The sequence below is a fragment of the Phalaenopsis equestris genome, unplaced genomic scaffold (assembly GCF_001263595.1).
Source record: "Phalaenopsis equestris unplaced genomic scaffold, ASM126359v1 Scaffold001019, whole genome shotgun sequence".
Taxonomy (NCBI): Eukaryota; Viridiplantae; Streptophyta; class Magnoliopsida; order Asparagales; family Orchidaceae; genus Phalaenopsis; species Phalaenopsis equestris.
Window position 1 is genome coordinate 224,135 of NW_018165458.1, and position 14,979 is coordinate 239,113.

Genomic DNA, 14,979 nt, shown 5'->3' on the forward strand with positions numbered 1-14,979 from the left:
TGTTGAACTCTTCGAATATAAGAATTTTCTTAAGTAAATAAAAGAGGAGCAAAACAAGATTATTGCATGCATGTAGCAGCCCAAACCCTAATTAAGTTCCCTTCCCATGCAAGTTTTAGCCATGACAGATTTTAGCAAAATAAGATTGATCCTTGCATTAGGGATCAGGTGAGGAGATTTAGGGCTCCGTTTAAAGGGGAGTTGCCAAAAGTTGGAGGAAGAAGAAAATAGATAAAGAATATTAGACAAGAAAAAAATAGCTTCAATCATCATCCACAAGATTAAATTGTGGCTTTTATAACCATTGACGATAAAACCCAAAGGAAGATGAGCTATTCAAATAAGCCATTAAGATAAACTCCTTATCACAATGCTATTATATGAAAAATGAAAATAAAAAAATTTATCATAAAGAATATCCCGTAGATCCTCTATTAATCATGGTCAGCCATAGTGATTAAGGGGGAGAATGCATTCACCCTAGCCATTGCAGGGTATAGTGACTAAGCTATACACATAAAATAGGCAATATCCATGTTCTATAATTATGCAATTAGAAAAAGAGATTTTTCATCAACCTTCTTAACATGCATGTTAAGAGAAACACCAAAGCCAGATTAGTTCACAGTTACATGGGAACCTTACAATAAGAGGATTTTTAACGGTTGCAAGCCTAAGCTAAGTGAAGCTGCAACAGACAAGTTTAATTTAACATTCCTAAGCTACAACAATTCATATAGAATAAGCAATAAGCAGGAAGAAAAGAGGCCATATACACCAGGGGATCAAGCCATAAAAAGAAGAGTCTTCCTTGCCTCAGAAATTTAAAAAAAAAAATTTCCTATGTAGTTAATTCCCTGAACTAAATCTGGGTCAAACCTACTTCAAAACAACAAGCACTGAATTGTAAATAATGACTTCAAGCATAAAGAATCCCCTAATTCTCTCCAAAAAAGAGATGAAGAAAAATTTTGTTCGCATAGGGTTGTAGCTCTGTCTAAACCAGCACAATAAAATTTCTAAAACAATATTATGCTTAAAAATTATAAAAGCTAAAACCAGAATATCAGTCAATTGTAAAAGGGGAAACAAATAAAAAACAAAGTGCAGGCATATTCCACTATTGAAGATGAGTGAATCCCAAAATGTTCTAGGATTTTATGGATGTTGTGCTTTCTCTTATATGGCTTCACACTACAAAAAAAATCTCTTTTTACGCCTGATTATAGCAATCTGCTCCTATTACTAATAGAGAACATCATGAAAGTTATCACGTGCTCAATATAAATGCAACTTACCAAGGTAAATCAACAGGCAACTAATGTCATTAATGCCTACACAACAACAACAACATCAAGTCTTTATCTCACTAAGTGGGGTCAGCTACATGAATTCTTTTTTCTCCATTAATGACTACACAACCAACACTAATTAATTACTTTTATAGTTAGGATAAAGCTTAGGGGCTGTTTGGGATAACTTTTGTTTTATGTTTCATCTTTTGTTTTTTTTTTTTTGATCTGAAATAAAACATGTTTGGTTATTAGATTAAAGTAGGGTTGTTTTTAAAACAATCAAAAACCTAAATTTTTTTTTACTGTTTTGAGAAACATATTAATTAGTTTTTTGAAGCAAAAAAAAAAACACGTAAAAAATACAATAAAAAAATATATTTTTAAAAATAAAACAGAAACAAAAAAAAAAAACAAAATTGTTCTCAAACAATCCCTTACTTCATTATGCATTAAAGCAGTGTCCAACCGTATCAATCATTAAACTAACCACATCAAATCAGATTAGCTGAAAATATAAGAGGAAATATGAAGTAACAGACAACCAAAGGTTCAAAAAAACAAAAAAATGCAGTGCATGATCCTACAAGAACCCAATCAAACTAAAAGAAATTAAAAAAACGAAGCCAAATAAAATTCATTGAATGAGCAGTAACCTATAATAAAAGGTTGCCTGTGAGCATTTTCAGCAGATGAAGTTGGTTTCTCGATATTAAAATCTCTTCTTTCTAGTTCATTGAGGTGAAGACCGGAAAAGTGAGCTCCAGTAGAACTCTGAAATAAATCAACCGAGTTGGAGCCCATCAAGAATCGTCTGGCCTACTGTAAACAAAATTTAAAAGGAAATAAATTAAGATTTACATTAAAGTGGGCAAATCTCTGCTCTCGGGTACATATTCAATTGCAGATCCATGAAGACTTAACAGAATTGAACAAAAGAATCCTATGAAACTAACTAGAAGGTTGTTAAAATTAACCATCATATATGAAGACATTCAAAATGAAAAGGGATTACATTAAAAAAATAATAATAAGATAGCTATACAAAGAGCAACAGTTAGCAAACTCCAATATTATGGTTTTCTAAAAGCAGTATAACAGCATAATAAAGCTTGCAAGGTAAAGAAAAGAAAATAAAAGGAAAAGAAAGAAAAAAGAGAAAAAAAGGACAAGAAAAAGAAATAGACAAGGAAATAAAAAATGTTATGCGGAAGTGTGCAATTTGACTTCAAAATTTCAATTAATCTTCCATCATAATTGTCAGATTAGTAAAAAAAATAAATTTGATAGTACATTTTACGCAAGCACAAATTTTTGAGCATTTATAAAAAAAACACATTAAACTTATTTAGTTCCAACTTGGTTCCTCTTTTTCTAGTTCTGAAACAAACGTAAAACTAAAAGAAAAAAATTTCTTAAAATTAATGCTGAACGCTATTTCCCTTATGTTCAAAAACTTGTTCAACGTGATTTAATACCAACACAATGGTCAACAAACTAATCCCAGAGTACAAAAGAAATTACAAAGGATCAAAGAAGAAAAAAGATAAAATATCTAATAACACAGTAAAACAAAATAGCAGATAAAGAATTCAACTGGTTCACCCTGCCTGATGCCTAATAAGAGGTAGAGACTGACAACAAATTTTATTGTGCAACATCTAATAAATAGAATTTGAAACCTCCTATCCACCAAAACACATCACTCATAGCATTCCCACCAGGATCTTCAAAATCTTGATTATCATGATTACTTGCATCCTTGTTAATGGAAGGGAGAGGAGTAGCCATAACCGGAAATTAAGAATCTATACTCTTGTTTGTAGAAGATATAGATGCCATGTTGATGTGGGAGCTATCCACTTCGCTAGATTATGTGGAATTTTAGAATTGTGGAATTTTATAGATGCCATGTTGATGTGGGAGCTATCCACTTCCGCTAGATTATGTGGAATTTTAGAATTGTGGTGGAATCAACGGGATTCCGCAATCCCACAAGTTCCTTTCTCGATTTCTAATTAGGTTTCTTTTATGAGGGACTATTTATAACTTGTTATTTCCTATTTTTGGAGATTTTTGTGTTTGGAGATTTTATTCTCTATTTTATGCTCTCTGGAGTGTTGTATCATCTTTCTTTCGTAAGTGGAATATCTTGCTCAGGAACAGGTGGTGGATCCTCCTCACCGCCCGTATCTAGACTTGCCGTTCGACCCACAATTTTCAATCCAGACAGCGGTCAAACTCCTCCAATCTACTGTCCAACAGCAGATCTAATCCACTATTCCCTTCCAAACGCCATCTATCTGCCATTTTCAGCTGGGCAGCCATCCTTGCTCACTGCTCCTGTTGTTTGACAGCAGAAAAGGGCCGCTCAGCTGCACAAAACTGCTCTTTTCAGTCTTCTGATTCGCTGTGCAGCCGTCAGTCACGCCGACATTCAGCCGCGAATGATCCTCTTACTTTGGTCACCCATCACACAGCTCCCCCAACTCTTTTTTCTGTTCTCTTACACCATCTAGGCACCCTAGAAAAGTGTCACATGTGCATGGGGCTAGTAGACATAGTAGGCTCATGATCTTTAGAAAAATCTAGTTTCATATTGTAAAAGCAAACCTGAAGCGATGAAGTAGGAGCAATAATCATCAAGAGAGTAGAATTTTAATGACCCACTTTCACACGATCGTTTGAAAATCTCAATTTTGGATGACATTTGAAACACTCTGACAGATCGTATTCAATTTTTTTACAGAAAAATATAGAGGAACACCTTCAAAAACTACCTTCTACCAAAAACCGCAATGCTCTAAGCAAGTGGGCATCATATTTTTCAACTATAATGTAATAATGCCTATTTCAATCAAAATTCTGGCCACACAATGATTACTAGTAGCAGTGTTTACTTACAAAGATTTACTAAAGATAGATCCCAAAGAGTAATAAATGAATTGGTCAAGGAAATGAAAATTGACCCAAATGGAGGTGGCATCAAATTGAGGAAACCATTTAAGCACATGCATCGGGAAGCCATTGAGGACTGTCTTATAATGGTGTGACGAGAATCAATTAATCTAATAAAGTAATTACGTTGCAATTTTAATTTTGCAATATTTTTTTATGGTCATCCACATTAAGTCTATAATAATTTTTTGAGAAATTTTATAAATTTTGGCGACTGAAAAAATAACCCAAATTTCGGATCCCTCACATTTCAATCAAAACAAATTTATCAAATTATATGCATCCAATCAAAATATAAAGCACTATATATAAATTATGAATAGATTGAAAGATATAAAAATTATAAATTAATTAAACCAAATTAACCATTTAATTAACCCTCCCTAATTCCCTCACTATTCCAAACAGCCTCTCTCGTCTTTTTATTCGAGGGATTCGATCAAATGGCTTCCAGAGCCTTGAATTTTCTTCTTCCTCTCCCAATTTGCCTCTCCCCCTCTAGGTTTTGCTCGCACGTCCCTCCCTTTCTCTCGGTTACGCTCGGCAGAAGCTCCTACGAGGAGTTGTGATTGCAGCTTAGTCAGCATATGTGAACATAGAGGGGCGAGAGGCCTAGTGGAGTCACACGAGCCGTAGAGTGACGAATCATATTTCTCCTTGATTTTTTCTTCCCGCAAAAGTGGGGCTTTGCTACTATAGTCACACAAACAGAGCTGCTTCCACAATGTTGCAGTCGGCATTTTAGGGCTCCAGGGTGAAATCAGTGAGCACGAAACCCTTTTTCATGTTATTTAAGACATTCATTCCCTTTCTCTTATTTTCATTTTGTGATTTGTCTTATTTTTCGTGCATTGTTTGTTTCAAGTAGCTGTTGGAGGCGCCAAATTTGTGTCGGAAGTATCATAAATGGTTTGTGAGTTTCTGTAGGGGCTTTAGAGCGAAATCAATGAAGGGGAAAGGAGATATGAAGTGTTGGGAAGAAGAGGAAAGATATTTGCAAGCTTCGGAAAGGCGGATTTGTGTCGAAAAGCCTGTTTGAGATTGTTCACGTAAGGTGACAAGTTTAAGGCAAACTTGTGAAAGATATTCATGGACGGGTCCGTAAAATTCAAGTAAATTAATTCTAAGCAAAGAAGAATAATTTGTTTAACAAGAATTATTTAAATCTTAAAGTTTAATATTATGTTTTATATGTTATTAAGCTCAATATAAAAGTCACTGCAACATCCAACTAGTTACCGAAAATTAAGAATTTAGTGTGGCAACCGAGGTGAGTAATTATATTTCTAAATTTTAGTAATTTTTTGTTATTTCATATTGTATGTTTAACTCCATATTTGCTATAGTCTAGTTAGCTTCTTCATATTGTTGGTTAGGATAGATATGCATGAAAAATATGTATGTGATGAATGATATGTAAGGCATAACAGGAAAGATACTCATGATAAGCACAATGGAAAATGATATGCATGGTATACGAAAGATATATGCATGAGATAAATATTAATGAATGTTTTGAGAGATATACATGATATATATGATGAATAGTTGAACAACAGAGTAAATATGCATGTTAGTAGATACATAAAGATATCTTAAAATAAATATATTATGAAAAATGAAATAATTTATATATGAATAATTGAATATGCATGTTCAGAAGAGAATTTCACCTCCTAATGATACAGAAAGGGAACGTTAGTTAAATCGCGCGCGTATAATTTTTCTACCACCCTCAATAATTGTCATTATAAGATCAATAATCGATGTGTTGAAGGGATAATATCAGTCAGGAGCGAGTAAATCAGAGCTTACCTCCCCAAACAATTGTGATGTTTACATTATTAATCGTTGTGCCGACGGAATAATATTGATCAGAATGCAGGTAAGAGTTTTTTCATCCTAGACAATTTCGATGCTTACATCGCTAATCGCTTAGCCAACGGGAGCCGATAAGGTAATATTAGTCAAGAGTGTATTATGTTTTGTTGGGAGTGATCCTCATAGAGACAAACTTGTATGTAAAAAGTATTAAAATAAAAGTAAAGATGAAGTAAATGAATATAGAAGATTTGAATTTTTTCATTTAGAAAATGTCATTGATACATGTATTAACATATTTATCAGTTTTCTTATAGAAATTAGAAAGACCAGTATATTATAAGATTTCTTATAAAGACAAGAAGGATCAGCATGCATATTAATTTTTTTTCATTGGGTTATTGTAGTTTAGATGAGTGATTACGCCTGAGTTATCTTTAGATAACTCATTATTTTGCTTTAATATTATTTTAGGTTTTAAGCATGAACAGAATAGGATCAAATGTGTATAGGAGGTGAGTTCAGCAACCTGAAACATAGAAATTTTTATCTGTTAATTTTAATTATTTTATTTAATGGCTCTTTTATGTGTTATTTGAACATTAAGTTGTTAGTGATATAATTAGAATGACAAGAAATTGATTTCCACCGCTCGCCACCATCTGTCACTTCTTGGTTAATTCCAAGCCTCTGGGCGGATCGTGACAAAGTGATATCAAAGCAAGAGGTTTAGATTAAATAATATGAATCTTAATGAAAGAGTCAATATGATAATTGGATTAAGTATAAATAATAGAAATTAAAAATTTTAAGTGTAATTAAATTATATATTATAAATACCACTTCACAAGAAACAAACTTTTATAATCACTTTATGTTTCATCCTCATAAAATATATAATTGATGTGGAGTTCAAAAATTTCGAGGATAAAATTTTATAAGGATGGGAAATTGTAATAACCAATATTTTAGAAATATGATATAATTTTTGCGAGTGAAAAAATAGAGCAAATTTTGGATCCCTTAGATTTCAATTAAAACAACTTTATTAAATTTTACGCATTAAATCCATCAATCTGATACAAAGCATTATATATAAAGTTAAAATAAATTGAAAGATATAAAAATCAGAAGTTATAAATTAATTAAACCTAATTAATCTCTTAATTAACCCTGCCTAATCCCCTTTATTTCAGACCGCCTCTCACGTCTTTTTATTTGAAGGTTCCAATTGAATGGCTTCCAGGGCTTTCAATTTTCTTCTTCCCCTCCTGATTCCCCTTGCCCCCTCTCAGTTTCGCTCGCAAGTCCATCCCTTCCTCTTGGTCGCTCGGCAAAAGCTCCTATGAGGAGTTGTGATTGCAGCTCAACCAGGCGAACAGAGAGGGGCAAATGGCCCAATAGAGTTGCACGAGCTGCAGGCGAACAGAGAGGGGCAAATGGCCCAATAGAGTTGTCGAATCCGAACAGAGAGGGGCAAATGGCCCAATAGAGTTGCACGAGCTGCATATTGTCGAATCCTGCTTCCCCTCCCCCAATTTCTTGTTCCTGCGAGAGTAGCGCTCTACTACTGTAGTCGCGCAAAGTGAGCAGCCTGCAGAGTGTCACAATTGTCATTTTATGGCTACGGGGTGAAATTGGTGAGTAAAATCACTTTTTTACGCTATTTTAGATATTCATTTCCTTCCTCTTGTTTCCATTTTGTATTTTGCCACGTTTTCATCCATTCTTCGTTTCTAGTAAGTGTCGAAGGCATTTAAATTTTGTTTAAGTGATTTTTGAGTTTTCGTAGGGGCTTTAGCATGAAATCAATGAAGGGAAAAGAAGATTTGAAGTGTTATGAAGAAGAGAGAAGATATTGGTCAGTTACGGAAAGATGGATTTGTGTCGAAAAACCTATTTGAGGTTGTTTAACTGAGATGACGAGTTTGAAGCAAGCGTGTGAATGTTATTTGTAGGACAGCTCCATAAAATTCAAGTAAATTTATCCTAAGCAAAGAAAAATAATTTGTTTGACAAGAATTGTTTAATTCTTAAAGTTTAAGATTATGTTTTATAGGTTATCAAGCTCAAAATAAAAGTCATCGCAACATCCAACTAGCTACCGAAGATTAAGAATTTAGCGTTGCAAATGCGGTGAGTAATTATATTTCTAAATTTTAGTAATTTTCTTTATTTCAGATTGTATGTTTGACTTCATGTATATTTTAATTTAGTTAAATTCTTCATTTTGTGAGTCAGGATAAATATACATGAAAGATATGTATGAAATACATAATATGTAAGGCATGATCGAAAAGATGTGCATAGTAAGCAAGATGGAAATAATATGCATGGTATACGTAAGAGATATGAATGAGATTAAGAGGAATGAATGTTATGAAAGATATGCATTATATCTATGACGAATAATTGCACAATAGAGTAAGTATGCATGTTAGTAAATACATAAAGAAATCTCAAAATAATGTATGTTACAAAAAATGAAATAGTTTATATATGAATGCTTGTATGTGCATGTTCATAAGAGGATGTCACCGACTAATGGTACGTGCAAGGGACACCAGCGTAAACGTGCGCGTAGAGTTTTTCTACCACCACAAACAATTATGATAGTTTTACCATTAACAGTTGTGCTGACGGGATAATATCGGCTAGGTACGAGTAGACCAGAGTTTAACTCACCAGACAACTGTAATGTTTACATTGCTAACCGTTATGCCCACGAGATAATATCAGCAGGAGGCAGTTAAGGGTCTTTCAACCATAAACAATTGCGATGTTTATATCGCTAACCGCCGTGTCGATGGGAGTCGATAAGGCAATATCAGTCAAGGATGTGTAAGGGCAGATATGTATGTAAAGAGTATAAAGTGAGAGGAAAGATAAAGTAAATACATATAGAAGATTTGAAACTTTTCATTTAGAAAATGTCATTGATACATGCATTAAAATATTATATGTTTTCTTATAGAAATATGAAAAACTAGCATATTATAAAATTTCTTATAGAGATAGAAAAGACTAACATGCATATTGATTTTATTTACTTGGGTTACTATAGTTTAGAAGTGTGATTACTCTTGGGTTATCTTTAAAAAACTCATTATGTTGTTTTGATATTATTTTAGGTTTTAAGCATTTGAATAAGATGGACACAATAGAATCATATGTCTAAAAGGCGAGTACAACAATCTGAATTTTCATTGCTTTCTTTAGTGATTTTTTCATATATTATTTGAATATTAAACTGTCAGTGATAGAAATAAAATAGCAGAGAATTGATTTCCACCGCCCAACTATTTGTTCCAGTCTTAGTTAATTCCAAGTCCTAGGCCGAATCATGACAAAATAAATAGATAAAAATTATTCTTTAATAAATAATAAAAGTGATCTAGCAAGCTCAATAATTGTCTATTTTGAGAGTATAAGCATAAATTTCTCTCAAAAGGAAAATGTTTGCTTGCATTGACTAAAGTTTTTTTTTATTATAATGTAAGCAAACCAATACAGAAGGAAAAGGACGCAATGAAGAACCCAATGATCTAGCCATCACTTCAACAAAAGAACAATAATTGTGAACAACAAAAGCTACAGTATCAAAAGAGATGATGGTTGTAGGAACCCATGCTCCAAGAGAAATCCACAGAGGAAGTTAACTACCTAAGAACTGGGACAGAAGAAGTGGGTCAGCAGTTAACTACCTAAGAACTGGGACAGAAGAAGTGGGGAATCAGAAAGAACTGGGACAGAAGAAGTGGGTCAGCAAGAGAAACCTAATAGAGGAAAAGGTAGGAGCACAAAAGATCTAGATCAGGCGAAGAAAGACAACTGCAGAGAAGAGGATCCATCGGAGAGGGAGAAAGAGGGCATGTTTGAAGCCCTAGATGGAACGCCATAAGTCATTAAACACTACGAAACATGAACTGCAACAATGCTTGTGGCAAAGCACATATATAAGTGCAAAAACGAGCGCAATAGCACACCACAACTAGGGTGCAAAGCAAAACTGCATATAAAAGCTGCCAAAGCGATAGGGTTCACTCATAAAAGCTAAGGTACGCTCTATGAAGCACATGATGAGAGAGGTTTTCATGAGTCTTACAAATCCTTAGGTGAGATTTAGGTTGTGACAAAGGAAAAACCTAGCAAAAAATTAGAGATACTAACAGAGTTTGTTAGTGTTGAGGAGGCAGTTTGAGGCAGCTAGAGTTAAGGCTTATGGTATGACCAAGAATTTTGATGGAAAGAATAAACACAAACTAACTAAGAAAAGCCACCAAATCTTCACCATAATTTACAACAACATAAAACATTCTCAAAATTTGTTCTACTTCTTGAATTCATTCAATAAATTCATTTAAATTAATACGATCATAAAATCTAATAAATCAATCTTCAACTCAAAATCACTCTCTTCTCATATACTCAATGCTAAATCGAATAGACTTTGGCTCTCACTACTTAAGGCCTCTTGGTGGAAGAGTTTTTCTTTCTCCGATCCATCAAGTTGGGACTACATGTAACTTCGTTGTGTTGTCTTCTTAAAAAATCATAAAGTTTATGTTGTAATAAAAGGATTTTTCATTGTATGTGATAAATACCTAAAAATTTTTTTGAGGGGTTACTCTTTTGTGGCGTGTTAGATTTCGTCCTATCAGGGATTCGATCAAAATAGGGGTAGTGGTTTTCAGATTGCCCAAAGGTAAAAGAGGATACGTAGGTAGATGGATTTAAAGTATGGCATGGAGGTTAATAATTTCTTAGAAATTTAGGATTTGTATTGCTCTAATACTAAATGGCACCGACTAAATGATACATGGAGATTGATTAAATAATTGTAGAGGTTGTAAGATGATAAGGAGAGGGAAAAACTGAAAAGTTGGAAAATATTTGAAAGGGAAATAAGAGTGGAAGCAGCTATTTGTAGAAAAATAGTGAATAAAAGGGCGTTTGGTGACTATAGAGAGATATGAGTATTGAGGACAATCCACCACCTATTCCCGATCAAGATACAAGTGTACACTTAAAAACAAAGAGATTATAGCAATCAAAAAGAAAAAATCGAGAAATAGTCTCTAATCTTATAAAACCAAACCAAGAATTGAATAACAAGTCTTAAAGTAAGTATTTTTGCTAAAGAATACAGAATAACCCCAATTTTGGTCCAAATTAGGTAAATAAAAGTGTTAATGGACCGATCTATCTATGGAGGCAAAAATTTGAATTGACCAAGTTGTTTGTCATTCATGCATCCTGCCTAGAGAGTAGACATTGGAACGGCCAGAAAGGTAGAAGTTGATTTTTAAATCACTCGAAAATATAGAAATTTGAAAGCAATAATGAAGATTCAATTTGGAAGAAGTATGAGCTGGTTATTAATGGGGTCAATAGTGGTGTGGTTTAAAGTACTATAAAACTTTGTGCTAAGTATGAAAATATATAACCAAAGTGTAGTGCCATTAGCTTAGTCATAAAACAAGCTAATGCCCTGGAAAAAGTTAAAAGATTTCAATTCAAGAGCTTCTTCAAAGAGTTCAATAAGGTATCTTCGTTGATATAGGATGATAGAATAAATTTTATTGACTTCATAGCAAAATAAATAAAACAAAATATATAACCATAATTTTATGGATCGTCTAAATAGAAAGCTAGAGAATTTATTCTTATTTAAAATGAAATTGATAAAATTAGTTGAGTAATTATTGAGGCCAAAGGCATGTTGAATTGTTGCTTTAAAGTAAATAATTTTCTTTACTAAAATAGATGGATACTTAACATTAACATTTATATTGATGTTATTATGATAATGTAAGCACTAAGTAGCAATATTTGAATTTATTTTAAGATAATGTTATTGCAATGACAAATTTAGGCCATAATTTGTACTATATATATTATGTAAATTTCGATGAAAAAAATTTTTATAAGTGCATAAGATTTTAAAGCACATTTAAAAAAAACAATTGAACTGGCTAACTTAGGTTCAATTGAAAAAGTCCTAGTCAATCATTGCTTTTTATAAGAGACTCGCGACATATAGGAGGCAAAATTGTGCATGAAAAAGCAAGGAACAAGCGGGAAAAATATGCGCAAAAAGGAGATCAAGAAAGAGAGAGAAAACTAGAGAAGTCGAGCAAAAGTGCAAGCATGGGTAGTTGTGGTCCAATTAAACCAATGGGTAGTTGTGGTCCAATTGAACACAAGCATGATTAAAAATAAGAGCTTATCTTTCTCTTTTCTTCCAAATTTAAGATAATGTTTAACCTAGAATTTAAATTCTTCAAATTTCTGAACCTTGGCCTCATTTTTAGTATCACTATAAACATTGTTGAGACTTTGGTATGAAAGGGAAGAGAAAATCAAGGAAAGAAGATGATTGGTGAATTTTGTAGACAAATTAAATATTTGAGATATAAATTTAAATCAAAAAGTGTTAGGAATTTTATTAATGAAATTTGAAAGTTAAAATTTTCTTGTAAGATTTAAACTTAGAGTAATAGAACAATCAAAATTTAACAAAGAGAAAAATGAAATAAGAAAATATAATAATTCAAAATTTATGTTTTTATGTTATGAATTAGATTTCTGATATATTAAAGGTTTAATTTGAAACATGAAAGGTTTAATTTAAAATTTATGAATGAAATTGAAGAAAAAATTATTTAAATATGAATATAATATTATGGGAGAACTAAAATTGAGAAATTAGAAATTTGTTTATGATATTAGGTTAAGGGGAAATTTACATTCATACCACACAATTCTTACGGCCTTATATATCTAACATCAAAAATTTGATATTTACATTTATAACACTGGTATTAAAAACTTATGATATAAAGATATATTTCATTTTTAAAAAGTTAGTGACAATTGTATTTTTGTTGTGGTGTCAAATATTCGAGTATTATGTATGTATAAACGAAAGTTTGGGTACTATATATATATATATATATATATATATATATATATATAAGAGTTGTGTGGTATGTGTATAAATGCCTCAAGGTTAAAGTATTAAATAAGAGTATATATTTACTTGAAAAAAGTAAAAATTAATTAAATAAGATGAATATATTTGAATAGAAGAAAAATACAAAGAAATAACGAAAGAAAATATTATATAGTAGATAGTATATACAGACGTGTATATGTATATGTATAGAGCGTTAAATAAGGAAAACAATACTAATATAGATAACGAAACACACACACACAGATATATATCTGTTTGTTTCGTCGCTTTCGTCTGTTTCGCCGTTGACACAGTACGTTTTCTTCAGCTGCTCGTGCTACGTCCCGAGATAGGCTCGCACTCGTCAAGCTCGGCTTCTAAGGCGTCATCCCTGTTTAGATGGGTGTGCCGGCTGAACCCTGCAAAGCCTCTTTCGCCCATGTGCTCGGTAGCCATCTATAGGAGTTGGTTGTTGTCTTTCCGTCAAGTTATAAAGACTGTCGTGATGGTACAAGTGACTGTCCTTTATTAAGAAAGGAGTAAGAGTGGGATAGCAGCCCTTTTTTTCTCTGATTTAGAAATTTCGACCTTGATTGAGAAATTCAAGTTCACTCTTATTGGAACACTTAGTAGTGGCACCCTCTAGGAAAATTATCAAAAAAAATTTTGAAAATCTCAAATTAGTTGGCAAGTAGAAAGTGGGACTTCTTGATGTGAAATATGTGTTGATTCAGTTAACCATGACTGAAAAATACACTCCGATTTTCTCTAAAAATATTAACATTGCAGGAAATTCAATGAAATTACTCAAGTGGTCTCTTGATTTTAAACCAAACCATGAACTCCCACCATACCACTATGGTTTAGTTTACCCGGTCTCAAGCTACATCTATTAATAATCAGGTGCTCTACTCTATTGGGGTCATACTTGGGGATCCTATAAAGCTAGATCTACCCACCTTCAATCTAACCAAGCCTTTTGTTGTCAGAATACTTGTGGAAAGGGATATCACTTTACCTGATATTACAAATGTCTGGTTGGGCACAACACATAATGAATATTGGCAACAAATTATCATGGAACAAAGACCCTTTTATTGTACCCACTGTAAGAAATTTGGGCATACCATTAACAAATGTTTTGACAAATGTCACAGGCTCCACCCTAACTTGAAATCTAAAGCTCAAATGCATAAGGATGTGTCTAACCCCACTGCTCTGGACACTTCCGCTCCACCTGTAGAGGAAATTACCATAAGACAGGAGTTGGCGTCTGATTTAATTGCCCCTGGAGACCCCTCACCTCACAATACTATTTTTGTTTCTGCGATTAATGTGTTGTCGGATGGCTCTACTGGCAATCTACAGCTTCAAACCTTATTGAAAACATTACTAAAGGATCCTTACCTACAAAGGACAATGCTCGGACCAATAATCAAGAAAAAATTTGAGCTCCTCATCCTCAGGAAGTATCCGGTGTAGAGGAGACAATTGATACTTCACATACACTAGAACCTATTGTTGTTACAACAGTTAGCAATCTTTTTACTGCGGTTCTAGCACCTCATTAGAACGAGAATGTCGTTACTGTTAGTCAGGCACAAGGGGCTCATCAGTTTTTTCATGCCCGGCAATCAGCTGACCAACACACTGATCAGAAGAGTCAGTGTTCGGATGAGTAATGACAGGTTTACATATCCAGAAGGAAGAAGAAGCATGGAGGTCTACTTGAGCTCAGGAATTTAATGGATAATAAATTGGTTACTTCGGGTAATAGCACGCAACTCACCAATTTGTTAGCTTACTCTCTCTCTAGAATTAAAGGCAGAGGCAAGACTAAATTGGGTCGTCCCTAACTACTTGTTTATGTGTTTTGGCGGCTTTGGTTTTTGGCCTTACATGCATCTTTTCTCTCTTCTTTTTTTTTTTGTGGGTGGGAAATAAGAAAAT

At 33.2% G+C, this 14,979-nt stretch overlaps 1 protein-coding gene across 2 annotated transcripts in view; it reads right to left on the bottom strand.

The window, feature by feature from the left end:
- LOC110032751 (uridine kinase-like protein 3) overlaps positions 1-14,979 on the bottom strand; it is a 124,630-nt gene that overhangs the window by 95,635 nt on the left and 14,016 nt on the right. For both annotated transcript variants that reach the window (XM_020736496.1, XM_020736498.1), the window contains exon 2: positions 1,949-2,114. In XM_020736496.1, the coding sequence (XP_020592155.1) occupies positions 1,949-2,096 (148 nt within the window). In that variant the 5' untranslated portion in view covers positions 2,097-2,114. The remainder of the gene's footprint in view (positions 1-1,948; positions 2,115-14,979) is intronic.